At 42.5% G+C, this 23,451-nt stretch overlaps 1 protein-coding gene across 13 annotated transcripts in view; it reads right to left on the bottom strand.

Annotated features, from left to right (window-relative positions):
• Nucleotides 1-2,831: 2,831 nt before the first annotated feature.
• TLE1 (TLE family member 1, transcriptional corepressor) overlaps nucleotides 2,832-23,451 on the bottom strand; it is an 82,028-nt gene continuing 61,408 nt past the window's right edge. For 11 of the 13 annotated variants that reach the window (XM_016158639.2, XM_036238451.1, XM_016158642.2 and 8 more), the window contains 7 exons: nucleotides 23,323-23,399; nucleotides 10,976-11,225; nucleotides 9,015-9,262; nucleotides 6,019-6,166; nucleotides 4,507-4,657; nucleotides 3,565-3,641; nucleotides 2,832-3,426 (listed from right to left, as the gene is read on the bottom strand). In XM_016158639.2, coding sequence (XP_016014125.1) covers nucleotides 3,319-3,426; nucleotides 3,565-3,641; nucleotides 4,507-4,657; nucleotides 6,019-6,166; nucleotides 9,015-9,262; nucleotides 10,976-11,225; nucleotides 23,323-23,399 — 1,059 coding nt within the window. In that variant the 3' untranslated portion in view covers nucleotides 2,832-3,318. The remainder of the gene's footprint in view (nucleotides 3,427-3,564; nucleotides 3,642-4,506; nucleotides 4,658-6,018; nucleotides 6,167-9,014; nucleotides 9,263-10,975; nucleotides 11,226-23,322; nucleotides 23,400-23,451) is intronic. The other 2 variants (XM_016158645.2, XM_016158644.2) reach the window with 2 other exon arrangements.

Raw genomic sequence — 23,451 nt, 5'->3', positions numbered from 1 at the left:
TAATCTACCCAGGACTTCCAATTTTTACCTAATGAACTTCAATTCCATGGAAGAGCTACACAACAGAAATGTAGATTTAAGGTATAAATGAAAACTGAATGATTCAAATAACCTATATAAGACAAATTCATTAAAAAGAATGGGGAAACCAAGTGTTTGCATAAATTAAGTTGTAACAGCGAACACAAACCTATCTATACCCCTATAATAATACTGCGCCAGACTAGTACCTAAGGGAATTATGTTAAGTTGTAAATATTTCAGACGAAATAAAGAGGAATTATGGATAGCTAAGAAAAAAATCATAGCTCACTCTATGAGGTTTAAAGAAGACAGACAGTACTCACGGTAAAACCTAAATTTGGATCCACCTCCTGTGAGGCTATGGGGGCAGTTTCCCTGAACCTTGGTTTACTTAAAAATAATAACAATCCTCTCCTCACATTTTTCTATGTGAAACTGCCTAGCACATATTGGTGATCAATGTCTAGTTGAATTTATTGAACCCTAATTTGTAATCCATATTCAAGACAAGAGATATACAAACATTTTTGGCTTAGCTGGGTTTCCACAATCACATGATTCTCATTTCTTGGGGGAGAGGAATGGTGAGTCACGACTATGTCCTAAATTCACACCTTTGGAAGAAATCATTCTCCCACTCATGCCCCCTGTTCACAACCCTGGTTCACATACCTGATTCTGACCCTCAAGACCCTGAAAGGCAGGCACGACACTTTCATTATTCTCATTTCACAAATGGAGAGACAATGAAGTAGGAAATTCTTCAGGATTCCAAACGCCCTGAACAGAGGGGCTGGCTCCAGAATGCCTCTTCCAGGACCAAACTAGTGTCTCAAGCAAAAGAAAGTAAACTGAAGCGGCTTCATCAGACTCAAGATAATCCACAAGTTGATAAGGTCTAGATCTAGACCCTCAGAAAATCCCCTTAGAGAAAGAACATGGAAGCTTGGGAACCTATAAAGCAGAAAGAGAAAATGCGCAACAGAAAACAAGATCATAGTTTAACCCAGAATCCTTTCAAATGTGACCCCCTTCTCTGTGGACACACAGCTGCACAGCTAGAGAACGCACTTCCCAGTCTTGGACATGACCAAGTTCTCACCAATGGACTGGGAATGGGAGGGATAAACAAATTCCTAGTCACCTACATGAAAGCACATCCCCTCCTCCCTGGATTTCCACTTTTTCCCACGCTGGCTGGATGTGAGGACAAGGAAGTAAGCCTGGAAGCATGGAGCTGTGCTGCCTGCCTGGCTCTCTGGGTTTCACGTGGGAGAGACACAAACCCTTGTGGTCTCTAAGTCACTGTATTTGCTGGGTCTCTGTTAAAGCAAGTTAACCTCTATTCTACTATTACAGAAAATAGGGGACTAAGGCAGGGAAGGAGAGAGAACAGAAAAGGCAAACATTATGTTAATCTGCCATCAGTGTCTGTAGTATAGAAACCTGCTTCATTATAGAAGGAAGAAATGAGAGAAATCAGCTTCCGTAATTAGGGCTTTGCCATTCACTTAATGAGAAAGTATTTAACAAACTCTGTACATACGCAAATATTATTTTGGCAAAAAGCAAACAAAATAATGTTAAATGTATAAAAACAAGATCTGGATAACAAATGAAAAATATTAAGACAAACCGCCAACAACTCGCTGGAACGTAAGAAAACGAGAACATTAAAAATTCCTTAGATGCTATTTTTACACGACCAGGAAATTTGGCTTAAAATTATTAACCATTATTTTCTAAAATATAACAGTAAATAATAGATATACAGAAAAAGAGCCATGTAGCCTTTTTTCACCCTTTTTAATTCTCTCCCCCGCCACCACTTCCACCCGACCTATGGATGTTGCCGTTTCTCCCTAAGAACTGGATCTCTGAAGGCTGGGAATCTCCTCCCACACACTGACGAATGTACCCGGGGCCTGGTGCCCCTGCGCACTGAGGGGGCCTGGTGCACCTGGGGTATGGTCCGTGGCTCCACTTGGGGTGCAAACCTGAGACCTTCTGTATGTAAAGCGGACGTGATAACCACTACACTATGGAGCCACCCCCGCCATGTAGCCTTTTGAGGAGGAAACGTGCATGGCAACATATTAAAACCCAGGGTTAGATTTCGTCTAATCAAATTAGTAAAAGCTTGTTCACAAAGACCAGACAGACCAGACTAATGACAAAGAGCAACGGCTGGAGCTGCAGGGAAAGCCTTAATGAGAAGAATGAGGCTAAATGCTGGGTGTGGCTGGCCTTAGTACAGTAAATTAATACGATAGATCAAATAGGTATTAATGAAGACAAAACTGGCTGACATTCCACCTGTCTTCTACAGGTTAATAAACTCTACAGTTTTGTGAACATCATCAATCTTAACACTAAACCGAACTCACCTACATTTATTGAAATGTGAGGCTTGTGAAGGGAGAAAATATAGATTTGAAAATGTTGGGCTTTCCTGGAGAAAAGAATATTGTTTCCCAATGAATCGCCAAGAAAAAGCAGAGCTTTAACCTGTGACCTCTCAAATCAGAATAGTATCCTGGATTTTGAACAAGTTGTTTTAGCATCCTAAATAAAATAGCATTAATGTAATTTCAATTTACTCACTATTCTGAGTCTTTTGAGTTTCCGGTAACTCATAAGTGTTAATTAGGTTCTAGTGCAGCAGTAGTCCACGACCAAATATATTTACAAAATCAGAAGTGCATTTTAAAACTTCCTCTGCAAATGTTTGGACTTTGCTTATAAAACTCACATCAATGAATGACCCCAAAGAGTTGATTAAAAAAAATGAAGAAGGAAAAGGAAAATCACTTATTGGTACTAAAGCCTTTACTGTAATAAACCAAATATATTTACAATTTATACAAATGTTTAACCTTCAACAAAAATACAAAAAAAAAACATTTCACAAGATGCAAAACCAGGAAACAAGTTCATTGGAGACACCACTGCTCTACCAAGGACGGAACGTGAGGGAACCGCAAGGAACAGAAAGGTAATCTGGGCAGGTCACACAGAAAGAAAAGGATGGGCTCTGCCCGGGTCAGCAGGCTCTGCTCCTCAAGCCTACAGCCCCTGGCTCCTCTGTCCACCTTGCCTCGGTGCTCCATTTGGTCTAGGTAGATAGGTGACCTTCTCTGTTGATGGACTTGTCACCTCTTCTTCGTAGACACAAAGTAGTTTTGTGTCAAGGTTTGGAAATAGGTTTTCGTCTTTTTAAAGTTAAACTTTTCTATTTCTACAAATTCAAAACATTTTGGCCCAATTCAACTATGAACATTAAACCACATGTTTTCAGTAGATGACTTCGTAGACTGTAGCCTTCTTGTCCCCTGAGCCAGTGACTATGTACTTATCATCCACAGAGATGTCACAGCTGAGCACGGATGAGGACTCTTTGGACTGGGGAAAAAGAAAATGGACGGGTGTTTAATGTGGAGCATTACTCAGGGGCCCTGCTCCCTCCAAGGCACCTTCACTTCTGGTGCCATGGGAACACCATGGTCAAACTGTCATTCTCCATAAGGAACACTGACTTACCTGGAATATACTAGCTCCATAGGGGGTCCGCCAAGCATTGAGGAGGTTATCTTTTCCAGTACTCACAAACCATTTACCTAGAATTAGCAAAGGAACACGTAGTTGAACAAGATTAAAATTCCTACTATAATATTAGCTATATGGACAATCAGACTTAGCATTTTAAATCGTGTGCTATCATGTCTAAAAGGTTGGTCTATGACATGAGTAGAAAGAGCAGGTTTTAAATTCAGGCTCCACTGTGAACCATCTGTGATCTCGGGTTTAGTCGAAGCAGCAGCAGGGACCACGTCAGTCCCCTTAGCCACTGGATACACGAGTAGCATGACACCCAGCACACAATGGATCCTCAAACAGCGAATTGATGAAGTTGTTTTTCTTTAGCTAGTCTCCTTATGATAGAATGGGACGAGGAAGGATTAAATGACAATCCTAAGTAAAATGCCAGACACGATATATGGCGCACAGAATGTGGTCAGTAAGTGACAGCTACTCAGCTAGCCAGCCATCAATCTAGTGAGCAAACATTTGACTCCTCGTGAACTTCTTCCTTCTTTATCCTCATTGCAAAGTGTAATAATCAGGTTCAGCTAAATATTCCATTCTCTGACTGTGGGTTCCTTATCCTGGTCAGTCCTATCGACTTCCTCTGCTCTTGCCCCAGTTTTCTATGAATCCTCACCCAACCCTTTTCAGAGTGGCAATTAATTGCCCCACCCACGCCCTCCCCTGACTCTCCCAGCTAAAATCAAATATGTGTCAAAACCTTGTATGAGGCAATTTCACTGCCTGCTAACTTTTCTTAAATTAGGACAACAGGATTATTACATCCAGCTGCTGAGAGAACAATTTTCCCAGATATGAGCTCTACTATATATTTTTTAGAAGTCTTTTCCATTTAGGCCACCAACGTCCTTAAGGTTTCCTTTCAGCTGAACTCACCACAATAAGCAAATTTCAGAGACAGCACACAGCTTTCGTGGAGATGCAGCTGGTACTTGTCGGGCTTGTTCACATGGAGAACTTCCACGTTGCTGCTCTCCATGCCCACAGCCAGCCACTCTCCAGTTGGGCAGTACCCAAGGGAGAATATCTACAAGAAGCAGAACGGGCTCACTGATGATTTTACCCAATAAACGTAGGACGTGAAAGGGCAACAAGAAAGGGTTAACGAACAGCAAGAGCAGGGAGATGGGGTCAGCAAACTCCAGACTGTGGTAAAGTCTACAGGACAGGCGACACAACCCAGATGAGCCAAGTATTAAAAGTCTTTATGAAACAACCAGAGAAACTGGAACACTTATATCATGTGATGAGATTAAGAAATTGTTCTTAGTAATAATGGTATTGATGTATGTTGTTTCAAAGGGGTCCTTGTCTTTTACAGATACTAGCTGCAATACTTGTGGCTACAATGACAGAATGAGACCACACGGTCATGAATTACTAAGTGTTAAAGATGGGTGATGGGCATATGGGGTTTACTGAACAATTCCCTGTACTTTCGTATGTGCTTGAACATTTGCTGTACTATTAAATATATTGGAAAATTTTCATTTATTTTTAAAGGCAGACCAAAAATAGTATCCTATTCATCAGAACAAAGGGCTAAAATAGGGAGGACTAAAGGAAACTCAACAAAATTTTAATAGGGATACAAAATTTAGTAGCACATATAGTTTCTCATTTTTGTCTTATTTTTCTGAGTGGAATTACTTTTATTACAAAAAAAAAATAAGTAAACAAGTAATGATAAACAATTTTACTATCAGAAAGCACTTAAAATGGCAAACACTGTCTTTCCCAAAACAGGCCCAGACTCAGGCACTCGTCATCTAAATAATCTTCACAATCTAGTGCTCACTTCGGCAGCACATATACTAAAACCTTCACAATCTAAAATCAAAGTTGCCATTTTTACATCATTTCAAAATGCCATAAATCTAGTCAGCCATGAGTCCATTTTCTAAGGGATGAGTAATAAAATGGCATCTACTGAGATGCCGCTGCATTTTTTTAAGCTCCCGGATGCAAGGGAAATGAATTAACTTTCAGAGCTGTTGTCATTTTTCTCTTGTGATATGCCTGCACGTTTTTCAAGCTCTGTTTATATGTAAATCAAATAATCATCTCTCACCCCCACATTAGGTGGGGAGAATACATAAAACAGATCAGACACTGCTGCGCTGCTGAAGGAAAACTGTATGTTCTTTATTGCACGAATTCTTTAAAAGGCCTCATATTTAATGTCACAGCTAACACGTCTTGACCTACAGGAGTTTAGATACCACTCTGAGTGTTTCAATGTATTTCCTGTCTGTGATTTAAAAAAATTCAGTCTCTCAAATTTTAGCCCGGTCTGTCTAGCTTCTACCATCCTGGAGGGTGTGAAGGGAGGATGAGGACATCACACACACACAATCTCGTAGACTCCAGGTAGGAAAAGGTCGTCACCTGTGAGGTGAAGTCGTGCTGCTGCAGCTGCCGCCCTTCGCGCAGGTCCCAGGATCTGACCGTGTTGTCCAAGCCGCCCGTCCAGAGCTTGGTGCCATCATTGGAAATGTCAATACAGCTGGCCCCGTCTGTGTGGCCCTGGAATTGCCTGATAAAACAAACCAGATTGAATAATGATTTCCTGCCAGAGCTCAAGGTAAACACTGTTGTGTTGTTAGTTTTGGACTCGGTGTGTGTGTGTGTGTGTGTGTCATCTTTTCAGTGTCTGCTGATGTGCAAGATCAAACTAACCTTCCCCCCGAGGAGGAAGATACAGCACCTGCAGATGTTCTTTCTTTTTTCACGATCCAAGTGCTAAAGAAATGGAATGCCATTTTAGGTCACTACACAAGAGAAGTTAAATACACTCTTACAGCTATTCTTACAAATCAGTCTGGAAGGTAAAATTTCTCCCAGGTCTGGAAAAGTGTTTAAGTATAAAAAAAAAAAAAAAAAAAAAAAAAAAAAAAGACAAACACACAGAATCCCAACTGTATTCTTTCAAGAAAAACGAAGACCTGGCCTTTAGTCCTGCAGACCTGTATCACCACCCTACAAGCTCCAAGTGTAGAAGCACTCACGTTTCCATGAGCGAATCAACGCGGAGGTGCCCTTCATGCCCACAGAGCCTGAGCTCACATGTTTACTCAACCTTGCCCTCTCTACTAAAAAGAGCCCTGTGTTTGGAAATCTGTACTCCCAGAGACAGGGGGTCACACCAACCTCCTGCCTCAAAGGTGCTGAGGAGAGACACAGCTAATTGCTGAGGTTGACCCATGTGCTCCATTGCTCTCTTAACAGGCATCTTGTTCTTCAGCCAAAAACCACCAAGAACACTCAACTAACAGGGATCTGCTGAGCACAAATGCTCTATCAGGCAACAGGTCAGGCCTGCTAAGGTGGAGAGTTAACAGAAGCCACCGCAGGGCTGGCAGTTTGGGGATCCTGAACCTGACTCTGCATGCCAACAGAGGTGCTTGGGAATTTCAACAGCAGGAGAAAAGTTTCCATGCCTGTCTTTTCCCCCACAAATCTCCACACTTGGAATTTTAATGAGCGTGTAAAAGAAAAAAAGCACTGTTATTGCCCTGAATTGAGACAAGATGTAAATCGTCACTTTGAGAATCTTTCCTCTGCAAGGTATTCTGAAATTCTGTCTTAGTCCGCTCGTCCCATGCACCCCAGTTCTCCTCAACTCTGTCTCCATGCACCTCAACCACCTCAGTCTGCCTCCAAGGCTTCCGCATGGGTTACAGGGACCCTGCTTCACCTGTTAAAATGCTGCCTTTCTTTCCTCTAAACACTGTTAAAACCCAATAACCTCCTCTTCGTTTAACCCTCTGACTTCTTTCTACTTCTAGAACTAATGAAATACTTTCACTCCTTGACTATGAATGTCAGGCTGACTGACAGCGACTGGTGGGTATTCCTTCACCCCTCTATTCCTGTATCTCAGTGTTGCTCTCAGGTTCCTAGAAGGCACATCCTAGGACAGTTAAGAATGTGCAGGGTCACGACCAATAAAGATATTCAATAGATTCTATATCACCCTGTTGCGCAGAGTATCCGCTAACTATAGGGCCAGTCCAAATGGACAAAGAGACTTGTAAAACACCACCCCATTATATCAAACAGGTGTTTACTCCCCGGGAGCTGACACAGAGCAGAGGTACAGAGCACAGACATGAGAGCAGAATGCCTGGACCCCGATCGCAGCTCTACCACGCCTGGCTGTGTGACCCAGGGCAAGTAAACTTAACCTCTCTGCCTCTGGCTCCTCATCTATAAAATCGTAATAACAGCAGCGCAGATGTTGTGAGGATTAAATGGATTAATATTGGAAAAGCACTTAGAATTAATATTTTCAAAGTATTATTTATTAAGTAAAAAACAGTAAAAAAACAAAAACAGAAAACAAAAACCCTTGCTAGGTTAAAAGTATGAAGAGATTGTCAGCTTCAGCTCAATTAATTAGCCCATTTTACTCATTCTGAGCTCCTCAGTGAGTGACGAGAGAAAATAACTGCCACACTGTCACCTACATGCAAGGACAGAGCCTGGCGCAGTGACATTTATCGGATTTCTACAGAGGAGGCTTGAAGGGCGGGTGAGCGGCTGTGATGACTTCCACAGTCCATCTGTGCCTTCTCTCTGGCACCCAGGGTCCAAAAACATTAGAAGAGGCCTGCTAAATCATCCACGTGCCTAAAGTCGCACCACAAACAAAGAGTGTTTCCTAGTAAGGATGAACTGTGAAACAAGAGTGAAAGACATACTAGTTTTGTCTTGAATGTTTACTTAGTGCATACATTTTAAAAGACTTTTCTGTAACATCTCTGGTGTGAGCACCTACTTGGGTAGAGAGCGTGAGCTGCCAGAGCCAAGGAGAGACACAAAGGTGGCTGAACTGAAGCTCTCACTACAGTTAGGAGGGCAGGGTCCAGGAACCTGGGCTTGTTCCTGGGTGAATGACCCCTAGACAGGGCTTTTTTTAGTTAGTTATTGAGAAATATGGACATTTTACAACCATTTTATGAGTGAAATTCGTGGAATCTTCTCTTCTAATGTGCATCTGTTGATTTTGTTATCCTGTATCAGGTGGCTCCTGTTTACAGAAATGAGGTTCTAGCCAAAGCCAAAAATATCTAGCACAGAGGATCCTTCATACCACCATGCAATCCATGATGGGCTGCCCCATGGCAAAAGCTAGGAATGTTTTTTAAATAAGTCTGGCATCTGTACGTGGCTGAAGAATGGGAACACGAGAGGGAGGTAAATATAAAGTCTGGGGACACCCGACCATAGCAGCAAGATGGTGGGTCCCAAGGCTTTGCAATCCCAATACCCAGATTCAAGCCCGGCATACAGTAGGGTCTTCATGTGTAAGCTGAGAGCCTAGGGGCACCTGTAGAAGCATGGGGCCTTCTGAACCCCCACAGAAAACTGCCTGTGCTCACCTCACCAGCGTCTGGTTGTGCAGGTCCCACACAGCGATGTTGCCGTCACTGCAGCAGGAGAAGCAGACCTTGGAGTCGGGGCTGATGGCCAGGGCGTAGCAGGCGGGGGCCGAGGACGTCAGCTCTGCCTTGATGCGCGGGGTTGGAGCAGCCAGGTCCCAAATGGACAGAGTGCTGGCCTCCCCTCCCACTATGAGAGTGCAGCCATCAGGGAGCAATTTGCAGGAACGAATGTAGTTGTCTCTATTCTGTGAAATAAACATAATTTAATTGCTGTAATGCATTACACCAAACAGTAACAATGCCATTTCTCTAACTGCTCTCTTGATTTTTGGCTTGAAAAGTGGTATTTCACGGACACTAACAGGCAAGAGTTCTGTAGTAAAGATCGAGATCCGATTGTAACGGTCTTGGTTGAAACAAAAAACAAGACAAACTCAGGGGACTGCGCACTTAAATGTAACTGTATCTAATGCTCAGCCCCCTGCTGAGCAGATAGGACTGCGATTATCAGTAGATGTGAGGCAGGTGTACACATGCTTCTGTAGGAAGAAACCACTATTCACAGCTAGTTTATAAATCTTTGATCTCATCACCCTCCATTCTTTATTATTTGTAAACTGCAGACCCACTGCCTATGTTTTGGTTTTCATTATTCTTAACTGTACTTAAGGTTGCTTCATTAGCCAGATGGATCTGCTTTCTCAAGAATTTAACAGAGCTGCTTTCTCAACTTGTAGCATGGCTGCTGTCATATGTAAGCCTCTCCATCCAAAGGCCAAAGAAATTGACCAAGAAAAGGTATCTCTCTCTGTCAAAATCAACACATATTAAAAAGGGAGGTGTTACCTAAAATGGTGGAACCTAAAACGACGCCCCCTCCAAGAAATAACTGCTATCCTTCAACCTAAATAGATAGAGCTGAATTTTTTTTTAACTATGCTTTAACCATGGCCTATCATTTAAAGATTAGAGACACTTTAAGCACGTAATTTCAGAAAGGATGATGAGTGTCATAAAGGACTCCTACTACTATAGAATGCTGGGCTGTGCTTAAGTTTCATTAATGGAGGTATTTTTAAGTAATTTCTCTAAAAAAAATAAGCCAAAAACTACTCCCCGAAATGTCTTAAAAATACTGCCACTCTTCTTTATGGAAGCACTCTCTCCGGAATCCTCACTGCTTGCAGGCAGGCAGCAAGTAAACGGCACCATCTGTGATAGCAATGCGCAGGCAGACACCACGCCAGGGGCATGGCGGCCTTTGGCCTGCCTCAGGCCAATGGTATGTGGTCTGTAAATCCTGGGGTTACGGTTTAGAGAGCGGAACATGTCCCGGCGTGTTCTATGATCCTGAAAAAATGCACGATGATATTCTCACGCTCTGGGAGAAGGTGGACTGGGTGCCTCAGGACAGCATTCTCACACTCCTATTTTGCTGATAGCTGCCCTGATTTCTTACAGTGTAATCTATTAACTCTTTCCTAAAGTTAAACCCAGCCAGCTCTCCTAGGTCTCTCTGAAAACACAAGACCCTGTTCAGAATGGTTTTAATGCCATGTTATCAAATGTTTACTATTCAATATTTATCCAAAGGCTGTAGGGAAATTAAAAGTGGAGTGGTTTGCAGGGCTCAGAGTCCAGGGCTAGCTGCGCTTTCATCCATTAAATGGGAAAACCCCCTTTAGAAAACACATTCAAACAAGGACAGCTTCTGTAAATGACCATAAAATATTTTTTTAAAAGAAATCCATCAACCCTGGGATTTAACCACTGAAAGAGCAACAAATGAAACCTTCACATTGAAGGGAGAAGGGCGGGGGGAGCTAAATAGCTAACACAGGAAACAGAATGGGCTTCCATTTCCTCATAATGGGAATAAAACCCAGGCACGGACAGCTATTTCCTTATTGAGGCTCCAGGGAAAAATTACCCCTGTGCACCGGTTCCTGTTCACTCACCAGACAGTCGAGCTGAGAGACAGGGCTCTTATTGCCGGGGTGGCTGATGTCCCAGACCTTGACACAGCCCTTCCCACCCGTGTACACGTGTCTCGTGGGGTTGCTGATGGTCACTGCACACACCACCTCCCCGTGGTTCAGGGTGTTGATCTGGCGAGCGTGTCGGGGGATTCCGGGTCCGATGAGGGCGTCAGGGGGGAAAGGGACAGGCTGCATCTGACCATCTGCGGTAACGTGGAAGGAGTACGCACTTTTGGACAGAGGAGGATGGGAGAGGAAAGAGGACAGGAGAGGAAACAGAAAAGACCTTTGTCATAAAGCAATTTGTCACAGCCTCAGCACGCTTCTATGAGAAACACAAAGGAAAGATTTGCTTGTTACGATTGCCTTTTAAAATCGACATCCTTTTAAAATCGACATAAGTTGAAGTATTTACTGAGGGAACAGTAAAAGAGGTAATAAGAGAAGTCTGAGGTGTACCAAAAGACACATATATTGAACTGTATTTTAAATTTGTTTTAAAGATTTTTAAATTTTGCTTATCTATTCCATAAAGCATTCCTTCAAACCTCATTGTAAAACACTAAATGTACTTCCAAATTAACATAAAACACCTCCTTCCATGTACCTTTTATAACTGTATCATTTCTTTGTATAATTTTAAATGATTATTTTCAATGCTTAAGATGAGCCCTTAAGAACTCACAATGATTACACACAGTGAACAGTATAGCTCAACACTAACAAACAAAAACAGCTTTCTAAAGGTACCAGTTTAAGACTTGAAGTTAAACTCTCTTTTGAATAACCTAGAGAAAATAAAAGACTCTCTTAGGCTAAATGGCTTTCCGACAGAGATTTCAGGTTTCCTCCTCAACGACCTCCCTGTCTACCTTGGCCACGGCCCCAGCAAAGCTCCCAGCTTAAAGACTACTCTTCTCAGATTCAGGAGGAGTCAGGTAAGCCCGTGTCCTGACCAAAGAGATATAGGCAGAAGCTGCTGGGTGGTGCTTAGAGGAAGTTCTTACCCTAAAACAAAGTGGACCCTGCACTTTCCACCCAATTATGCTATGAACCTAAAACTGCTCAAAAAATAAGTTTATTAATTGAAAAAGAAAGAAAGAAAGAAAGAAAGAAAGAAAGAAAGAAAGAAAGACTGTAAGAAAGAAAGAAAGACTATAAGAAAGAAAGAAAAGGAATTTTAAAAAGGAGAAGGGAGTTGTGCCTGCCCTCTTCTTTTCCTCCTCCTTGCTGCCTGAAATATGAGCAAAATGACTAGAACTCCAGCAGCCCTTTTAGGCCAAAAGGTGACACTTTGAAGATGGAAATCAACTGCTGAGGGAGGTAGAATAGAAACGCAGGAGGCAGAGGCCCCAGTGACACCATGGGAGAGGGAAATAAACTTCTGTTACTGAAGCCATTGTTATCTTCTCCTGCTAAATGCAAACTTAATTCGCACATTTGCTTCTTAATGCATATTTTTTTTCTCTCATTATCAAAGTAAACTCCAAGCACTAATAAATGACAGGTATTATAAAACATAAAGATAAAATACTTTAGAGAATGTAATAACATTTTCGGCCTGCATCCAAACTGATGGAATTACGCACATGGCACTTTAAAAATCGCTACTTTCACATTCTGCTCATCCGAAGCATCGCTAGGCAATCTACAAGTTCAACATTAAACCTTTTCTATATGATCACATACATTAACAACAACTGAAGTACGTGGAGCTTCCGCTTTCCTATAACCCTCTGGGATAAGTCTGGGTACTCTCTGGAATTTGTCATTGGCAATTTGCAGTCCCTTTACAGATCTAAAGACCATGGGTATTAATTAAGAACTCAACATTTCATTTTAATGCTAGCTCAAATTTTGTAAAATAATTTAGCAAGCACAAAATTGAAAACTGATACAAGATATCAGGTCTCTATTAGCCTGCACATAAACCCACAAACTTTCTTAGCTTGAAAATAAATATATGCTATTATTTTCCCTCTATGAAACCGAAATATCAAACACATGAAAAGTTTTTAAAAGAACTCCCCCTCCCTCCAACCAGAGGACACAATCTTGGATATTTGTTATCTCCTGGCAAATTGGTTCCAATAGCTAATATGAAATGGCTATTCCCAAATCCTTAACATTACTCTTAATTTGAACAATTGAGCACACATAAAGGAAACCACACAGATTGTCCTGGGAAATAAATATGTATGTAAAACAATTGTAGCCCAAAGCCCTTATGTCACCAAAACACTAAATCTTCTATTTTTTATCCAATAGTATCCTTTGGCGTTATTAGTGATGTATCAAGTCCATATGACATTTCAATACATGCCCATTATAGTTCATTGAATCCATGCCATTTATGGTGGAATATTTGGAATCAAATAGCATTTTGCTGCCCCTGAAGAGACCACAAGAACTGGGGTTTAGGTCAATTCATGTTCTAGGAGAATTATTTGAGGTCCAGTATCAAGTTATGTGACCCAGATAGTGGGCACCATGACCTGGGAATGAAAATATCCAAGAAATAACCAAGTGAAGCTGGAGAAATGACAAGTGAGTTTTTATTAAATAAAATAATCGAACTGAATGTATTTTAGAAGAACAGTGGTTGACATCTGGAGAGAACGTGCTTCTCAAAGCTTTCTGAGCCATGAGAATAACGGCACAAGTGAAGGTTAGTTTCTCTGTTTGCCATAAATCAAGGTGGGGGCTGCCTGGTAAGCAAAGTCTCCATCAGGAGCCCTTTTAGCAACTCCGAATTTTTAGGGGGGAAAAAAAGCAATTTTACCTTGCTTCCATTGGAACCCTGCTTATTATAGAGTTAAATGTTCCAGATTAAAATAGATACACAATGTACAGAGAGAGCTGTACACTCGTCTCTGGAAGACACCAATTCTCTCCCTGGTGTCTTCTTTAAACCGCACAGGAGGTCTGTGATCATCATACTGAGGCAATTTGAAATTGATTCACAGTGCAGAAAACTGCTGCCAGAAGCTGTGAACATTCGCCTATCCCAGGGGAAACCCATATGGATGTTAATACATCAGTCACAGGGGGCCTCGGAGGAAGCTGGCGCTGCCCGCTGTGCTGGGAGCCTAATCAAATGAACAAACCAGAACGATGCAGAGGGTTGGATGGTCTCAGAGAGGGATGAACTGAAAGGAAAAACCAGGGGAGCAAACGAAATGGTTTAGCATTAGTTATTTGCCTACAGGAAGAAAAGGACCCTCTTTGAGAAAAGGCCACATTGATGGTGCATCATGATGATGTTAAAGAGATCCCAGAAGGAAACTTACCTTCTCTATCGATTGAGGAACTAGGAAAAGTAGAATCAACCATGAAGAGGAATTTAAAAATAGATAGTATTTATAAATATCTCTCAAACCTAAATTCAGAAAGAAGCCAGCCACAAAAGAATGCATATGGTGTGACTGCATTTACAGAAGTTCAGTGATAGGGAAAATCCACCTACCATATTAAGAGTCTGAGTGGTGGTTACCTTGGGCGACTGGAAGGAACACAAGGGGGGCCTCTTGGGTCCTTTTGGTGAAAAGTCGCCGAGCTTTTACACGTTCGATACGTACACTTTTTGTTTGTCAACCTCAAAAATTAGAAGCTTAGATTCATTTGTTTATTCAAGAAAAAGCTGAAGGGAGAGCCAGCTCCTGACCAATGAACATGTTAGACTAGGTCTGCAGCCAAGGCCACAGCCCAGACTTTGGTTTAAGTGAACCTGAGATGGGGAGTCTCGGCTCACTGGCTTCACTGTGGTCTCCCTAACCGGCCTAATTACCTGTGGCCTACCACGTGTCCATTCCCCGATCCACGAGGCAGAAACAGTAATAACTGAAAGGGTTGTTGTGAGGATTAAAGGAGGTAACAGCTCCAAAACTGTGAAACACTAACACGATGCTTGACACCTGCAGGGGCCTTCAGGCAATGACGGTGTCAGTATTAAACGCCCATGACTCTAAAAGGGGAAAGTGAAGACATGTTGAAACAAGGACTCTTATGAGGGCCAGTGGGAATATGGAAAGAGAGGGAGATGCAGGATGGGAGTCAGGAAAGCAGAAGGTAATGAGCAGGCAAGAAGAATCAGGAAATTCACAAATCCTGAAGGCAAGGGCGGGCAGGAAGATGGCACTTAGCAAAGAGAAGACTTTTGGACAAGACCGTGGCAAACTGCATGGCAGAAAGGACAGACCCTGGAGCCTTCATTAGGACGACACTGCTAGGGCCACACGATGGTGCCCAAGAAAGCCCCAGAGAGCACAGCCCCCGCCCCACCCAGATTTTTAAACCAAGCACCTGCAGATCAGGATCTAAATGTGAAATCTGGTTGTAGAACTTAAAAAAATAAAGCCCAGGGAACATCACAGATTTAAAAACTGAATGAAATCAAACATGTTTGGAGCAGGAGACTTTATTTACTGGGCACACACCAGAGGGGCAGGAACTCAGAGTCCCCCACTGGGATTCCTCACAGAGCAGCGGTGGCAGACTGAAAAACAAGACCATGTTCTGGGGAAGCAGGTTGCTTTTTCCTAGCAGGCTGGCTCCAGTTAATACAACTACGTTGCGTTCTGTGGCCAAAGGAAAACAGGTGTTTACAGAGTTATTGATTTGCTGTAAACAGATAGGAATGGCAGCAGCAGCATTCAGTAAACTGTAATGAAGACCCATGGACCCCAGAGATAATGGCTATGGCCAAGACCCTGCTGCCTGTGGACTTGGCACTCTAGACGTGGGACTGCTTGCTGTTTTAACAGGTATCAAAAATCCGATCATGTCAAAGGCCCTCACTTACTCTTCAAACTCCTTAGGGTTCACTAAGCCCTTCATGATTTAGTGTCGATCGGCTTCACTTCATGTGACCATCCTGTATCCCAAACTCCTAGCCATGTGGATCAGGCCAGTCCCCTAAAATATTGCAGGCTGTTACATCTCCATGTTGCGCACAAACTGTTCCCTCCTACCTAGAATAGCACCATCTCCCTCCAAAGTGCACTCATTTCTTCCTTCCCTGAGCCTGGATGATTCTTTTCCAGGGTCCTAGCTCATCCTATCAATTTCAACATGGCACGTGTCGCACGGCTATTTACTCCAAGTGTTTACAGCTCTGTCTTTTTCATTCCAGAGTTCTTCAGGGACAGGTGGGGTGACTTCACCAGCTAGCATACAACTGGCACTCAGTAAATGAATCCAAACACCTCAAGTTGTTTATTGCTACCCTAATCACTTGTAAGTCAAGGCATGAAAGGTTGCTCCGGCAAGGAAAGTCAGCTGCATTAAGAACATGGAGAGTCCTCTAACCCCCTGGGTTATGCCAGTCAACTTTCCCAAGGAATTTCTAGCAGTCGTACAGAATAAGGCTAAGAGATGGCATCAACTTTCCCAAGAAGGGAAAGCAGTCTCTAGAGAGTTGATTTCAATCATAACAAAAGGCAATGAGGCAATGAATGCAACTACAGTAACTGAGTGAAATCCACAGCTCCTCCCCAAGTCAGCAGAGCCCAGTGGATGCAGGAGCCTTCCAAAGCAAGCTGAGGCAAGAGCAGCCACAGATCATACGCAGCAAGCTTGATCTTGTGTCTGGCAGCTGAAAAGAATACAGTAAACTACAAGAAGTGAGGAAAACTAGGTTAGTTTCCATTTAGTCTCTAAAGACTTGGGGATCATATGTAACTTATTTGGGCCTCATTTCCCTACTTTTACAATGTGCCCTGACAAAAAACTTATCCTAGAAATGTGACTATTGAGATGTGGAGTAAATAAAGAGGGAACATACTTCAAGAGAAGTTACTGACGCACCATACAGATTCAACCTTTGGTTCCCGTGTTCCAGAAGGCAGCTCACTCTCCCTTATGATTTAGATAGGAGAGGGTGACACCTACCCAGCTAGTACGTGGAAGAGCCAAGATTCAAGTTCAGTCAGGCCTACCACAACGGTGGAGTCCAACCGTTACTACAGCTTCCACATGAGCACCACCTCAAGAGGGACAATGCGGTCCCAGCAGGTGGAGACACCTACCCTGCTCAAATAGACGTCAGGCATGTCAACATATCGGTGCCCTTCTTTATCGAGTTCTGGGCACAGGAGGCTTTGAGGGCTGGGGCATTTGGTCATTCTAAGATAGACGAGAATAGTGTAAGTTATGATTCTGGAGAATAATCTTAGCCTCAAGAACTAGGGTAGTGAAGGTGGTCAGGGGTGAGGTCACAAGAAATTCAGGGTCATACTATTCTAAGATTTCAGGAAAAGAATATAGGTCCTCAGGAATATAATTTATCTACTTGTGGTAAAATCTCCTCTGCCAATAGAACAAGCACTACCTTCAATATTTCTTAGGGTCTGCACATCTAACCCATAACACCTAAAAAATCCTTTACTTTTCTAGCAGGAATTTTCCAGTGTGGCATCCTAACAATATAAATAGAGGGCTCTGGTAGCAATTAAATTACAAACTGAGGGCTTCAAAGCATTAAGATGAAAGACTTTTTGTTTGTTTCCTTACTTAGTTGAATATACTGCCATTCTCATTTTTTAAAAGGCAAATGCAGAATTTCTTAAAATGGATATGAAAAAGAAAATTACTAGACAGAGAAAACAAGAGATAGCCTAGTCAATACACTGGCCAACGTCAGTATTTATGGTTCTGAGTTATAGGCCCTACTTCCTCCATAAATTAAACATTTCCAGATTTGTTACTGTGCTAGGGCAGCTACAATGCAGGACAAAGGTCCAAACCAAGAGATGCTTGGATGAAAAGTGAGACAGAGAGAAGTTTAAAATAGCCATTTCAATTCAAAAATGCTAGCCAAGAAACCCACCACTACAGGCAAACAGCATTATCTGTACAAGAACTTGTACAAACTACACTTATATATCTGAAAGTCATTTCTGAAGGAGAGAGAGAGGGGGCAGTAAAGGGAGGGACAATCATCCAGCAGCTAAACCCAATGCACATCAAAATAAAGGGCCTCACAGGTCAACATAATTTCAAGAAGTTAGGTATATATTCCCGGGTAGAAAAACAGAAGTTAAACCCACATGGTGATGCTAAGACACAAAACGGGAATACTACTTTTAGCATTTAACAGACCAAAAAACACTCAAATATCACAGCAAGTAAAAAAGGGCTGAATTAATTTTCAAATCCACTAAATAAACTAGCTGCGGAATCTGGACACTGGCAACAGAGGAACCAGAGCAAAATCAGGAACGGAAAAGTAGGGGATGGAGGGGGCCGGGGTGCTGGTCACTGAAATGTCCTTCTTGGCTAGAAGCCAAGGGTGGCTTCACTTCACTGCTGCAAAACACGTTTTCCTAAGAGGCGATTTTACCTCAAATGTAGTTCTTTTCCCTTTAGGCTCAGACTCCACAAGGGCACTTTAAAGATTTATTTAAACACTAAACAAGTGGGTGGAAGATTTCTCAATTACATGTCTAGCATTAAAACACAGGGTGAAGGAACCTGGAACTAAGCTGGAATCTTGAGTTAAACTATTATTAGTCTGAGTTATTACTGACCTCTGGGTGCTGCTACAGGAGGCAGGTAGAGCACGGCCCCCAGTATTTATGGGAAGAAAGCAGTGCTCCGGGAGGGGAGGAGGGTATGAAGAACGACAAAGAGGTGTCACCCTGTCTAAACTTCCAAATTTCTTTCACCAGTGATCTCCACAGAGCTAAGGGGGATACATTTCCTAAAACTGAGTTCAAATTAAGCTGACCAAACAATACCAAATGAATCTCACCTTGAGGGTTTGGAACATTATCAGGGTGACCACTTATAAATCAGCACCACTAGTTCCAAAATGCAAAATGTGAATCTCCTTTGGGAAGGATGAATCACAGGGACTTACACCATCTAGTCAACACACAGCAAACATTTCTTTACTGGTTATCTATGCTCGAGGGGACAAGGGGACTTCAGAAGCTTCAATTCTAGTGAGGAAGAAGCAGACAGAAATATGACAAATATAACTCAAGAACGAAGTGTGAAAAAGTGTCACTAGATGTTACAGGTTTTACGGGAAAGAGTTTATGTATGGGAGGCATCAGCAAAGTCTTAATCAAGAAGGCAGCAACTGAAGTGGTCTCTGAACAAAAATATTTCCACAGGAAGAGAGAAAGACTGGTGAGAAGGGAAGCTGCTCCAGGCAGAAGGAGGAATCGTCAGGGAATATGGGGTTACCCCATCTGGCCAGAGCACAGGATGCAAAGAACACAGGACCTGAGGCAGGAAAAGCAGGTGGGGTGATATAAGCTCCTTGAATGCCACACCGCGAGCTTATACGCAACTTTTGAAGATCTCCAAGCAAGAAATGGATCAGATTAGATAAACACTTTAGAAAGGAGAAAATTCATCTAGGATCCTACTGACAAACGTGGGTATGAAATAAGTGAGGATTTTAACTAATAAAGAGACTAGGTAAAAATGGGAGTTAAATAAGGAAAAATCTAAAGGCTAAAGTTTGTTGCCCAGATGTCAGAGAGAATGGAGAATATGCCTCTGCCAAAGATACACAAGTTAGGAGAGAGTGATCTAGAAAAATGACCAGGTTAACTGGGAAACTCTATTGAGATCTTAGATGACTTTAATACCAAAAGCAAGCACAGAATATTGGCAACACGAGTCGTATTGCTTTAGGTCACTTTGACAAAAACAATGTAAGGCCATAGGGCCTTTGCATATGCTAGTTCCTCCGCCTAAAGTTTATGCCCTATAGGGTTAATGCAGATCAGAAAATACTTCTAGGAATTCTTCCTCGATCCTCACAGATGAGATCGGCCCATCGCATACTTTCATAGGAGAATGTTCCTCAGTCATAGCTATTATCTCAATTATAATTATAATTTATTTTTTGTGATTTGATTAATGCTGTCTCTCCATCACCAGACTATGAGATTTCGATAGGGTCCCCTATGCCCATGTAGCAAGTCTCAATGAAATCTGTGGAAGAGAGGAAAGGAGGGAAGTGACTGTCTAGATTTTAGTGAGCAGATGGTGTGGGAACCTGAAATCACATCCCACAAGACAGGGCTGAAGCAACGGACATATTCAGCCAGAAGAGATGCCCCATGGCAAGATGGTAGTCTCCAAATATATCTCAAGAGCTGTCATGAGGATGATGGATGAGCAGTGCACTGGGTGGTCTCAGGGGCTAGGAAAGAACCAGGATTGATGGGTAAAAGTTCTAGGGAGACAGATCTCAGCTCAAGGGCTGGAAGAGTTTTCGCACAGCTGGAGAAAATGGATTGCTCCCAGGAGCAGCAAGTCCCGCATCAGCAGACACACAGTCAGAGGCACGCAGCCACTTGGTGAGGCTATCATAGCAGACTTAAACCGCAGATGAGCATTTACACTAGAGACACTTTCAAGGTCCCTCCAGCCACAGCTGAACTCTTCTGGCTGCACCACTTTTAGGAGACACTCATCCACATGAATGCCGCAGGCTCCCTGTGCTGGGCGCTGGTCCCACGCTGTCCTCCCTTTCTCCTTTGCGCCGTGGGCTTATTCCTCCTACACGTGCGTCAGCTTTCAGTGTATCTGCCTCACCCCAAGGAAGCTTTGCCCTTCCTAATTTTGGTCATTCTTTACATGTTTGCCTATAACCCACTGCTCTGCCTTCGTATCACTTATCACTTCTCAAAAATATAACTAAAGTATTCATCATTCCTTCAATATTTCCACCACATTAGCGGCACCACCCCACCCCCAACCCCTCCAGGCAAGGGAGGCAAACATTCTCTTTCCTGGAGCATGCTCAGCTTCTAATCCAAAGCCTGACATACAGTTCTCGCTCAAACGCCCATGAATAGTCATCCAAATATTATTTCAATTGGTATTTCTCAGAGAATGACACTTGTAAAACTTTTACCACCTTGTTCACCCTACCCTGGACATACTGGTTTGTCACCATTTCTCTTAAGAGTCTCAGACCAGTGCTGTTCAAAGTGTAGTCTGCAAATGTTTGCTACTGTCCATTGGCTGAGAAACATTTAAACAGCAATTTAAGTCAGTTCCTAACTCTTGTACTAAAAAATTGAGATAGTCTGTATCTTTTCCTCTATATTTATCTGTATTGTATATAACAAGAGTATCGATCTTTGTTATAATTGGGAAAAAAACTGGCCTGTCATCACAGATGGTTTGAGAAGCACTGCCTCAGGCAGTATTGCTTCACTAAACAATAAGAGTTACTATATTAATTAATGAATTGACATAGGGAGTAAGGCTATATAGCCCGGACCCTGGCTAGTCCGGGAAGTTCACTTTGCCCTCTGATATTAACTCCATCTTGCTCACATAATATATTCATCTCAAACTTGAAAAGAATCCTAAAAAACATTTTAACCATTTGAGATGGCAACGACCACTCTGATCCAGAGACCAAGGGAAGAAAAGCACTGTCTTATGTGAGAGCCTCACAACTTTGCCACTATGACTGCTGTCCTTGCCCTTGGGCACCTCATATCCTAGTTTATGCAGCTGTGAACACAAACCCAAGGAACTCACAAGCCGAGGACGTGAATATTTGGCTCTAACAAGCATGACACCAGTACCGTCATTCGCTTGTGTCTCATGATGTTATCAACATACACAACACATACAAACACACACGCAGGAACACAATTATAAGGAACTGGTTCTGCACACCAGCCTTCGAGACTAGCACTGTAGCTCATAGCTCCACTCATCTGCTGCGCACGTAACATTCAAGGTGGGGTCTTGGCAGCTGGGAACACCCCCATGCCTCTGACTCTTAAAACTGGCTTTCCCTAATGATCAGTTGGACTTGGCTTTATTTACCTGTTATTTCCTCAAAGATTCATCAGTTACTATTAATTGTTGCTTCTCATCACAACGTTGGTTGTTTGCCCTTTATCCACTCAACAGTTAGTAGGACACACAATAGACACCTGCCAGCAAACCACGCATAGAAGAAAAATCCATAAATGCCCTGGGATACACCAGACTGGAGGCAGAGGCACACGACCGAGAAAACACACAACATAGTAGCTCATGAGTATTCAATAATCAGAAGGAATCTACCAGCTAAGTAAGCATATGCAATACTGCCCCACTCCCCAATCCTGTTCTTCCTTAGGCCTAGATGTCGCCCTATTAAAGTCTTAACACCTCTACTAGATTCCTAGGGTAAAAAAAAAAAGCCTCGATTCATCATCAATCATATTACTATGGAATAGTTATTACAATGCCTAAATGTGGAATGACAGAAACCTACTCTTCTAAAAGCAGGTGATGGGGTAAAGAATTCCATTTTTCCTCATTCCATTTTGCTTCTGGTTTATTTGATACAAGTCTCTAATCAAAACCACACAAGGATGACCAGGGAGTTGAAGAGACCACTCAAAATAATGCAATAATGTCTGCTTTCAACTTTAATTTATGCGGTCATTGCAAATACACAAAGGGAGAGAGTATAACAAAAACAAACTGAAGGCCTATGCCATGCATATCTATTTAGAAAAATCAACAAAACTGGAACAGGCTTTCAGCCACCTTCTATCCTAGGGAAAGGCAGATATTTGCTGAGAAAGTAAGACATACTTCGATTTTGTTTTGTACAAAAATTGAGAACTCAAGGAATTCTTAGCAATCCCTTTTCTAATTACTAAGAACATTATAGAAAGCAAATGATTTCAAGTGACCAAGGAGGAATAACAGTTTTTTAAATTCTAAATGCTCTTTCACCCTTTAACCTATCTTTCTTGCTTCCCCACACAGCCACTCTGCTTTCTGTAATTCTGGACCTCTCGGAGCAAGGCACTCAACAAAACTTTACTCGGCAGTCAACCTTGGATATTGGTATCCAACAGAACCTACCCTTTACACAACTCTCATTTCCACCAAGATAAAGCAAAGGTGGCTCTGAGTTGGGTAAAGAGATAACGTTTCAAATTTCTGAGATTTCAAGAGTTCGTGATAGCTTACTACCCATAACACAGTCCCGGTGAAAATCCCCACAGCTACCCTCTCACCACACAGTGAAGCGGAACGGCTTTCTGAAAAAGGGTCAAGTGAGGAGGGGCAACTGCCCCCAGTTCTTGCATACCTCCTTACCCTGTCTCCAAGAGCTTCTCTCCAGAAATAACTAAATGCATGAGATCACCCACAGTGAGAAGACGGAGGCATGACACCTACAGTGTGCCTATTTATAGAAAGTGTTAGCACTCCTCAGGAAAAGACACTAGAAATCTCCTTGGAAACACCCAGGCCTGTGCTCCCTTTGGGATCCTAGTTTGCTAATACCTGTGACTAAGTAACCACCTTGAAAACAAAACCGAGGAGTTGGAGGTACTTACGGTTTCCCCCCAGGGATTCCTGCCAGGTTGGGAGGGATTGTGGGGACTCGCATATGAGGAGGAGGGTCAAACCCCACCTGGAAACAAAATAAGGCATCACAGACTCAGTTTAAACAGAGTAGGCACTTT

This window comes from Rousettus aegyptiacus, unplaced genomic scaffold (assembly GCF_014176215.1).
Source record: "Rousettus aegyptiacus isolate mRouAeg1 unplaced genomic scaffold, mRouAeg1.p scaffold_m13_p_3, whole genome shotgun sequence".
NCBI classification, from domain to species: domain Eukaryota; kingdom Metazoa; phylum Chordata; class Mammalia; order Chiroptera; family Pteropodidae; genus Rousettus; species Rousettus aegyptiacus.
This window is presented reverse-complemented; position numbering and strand designations above follow the sequence as displayed.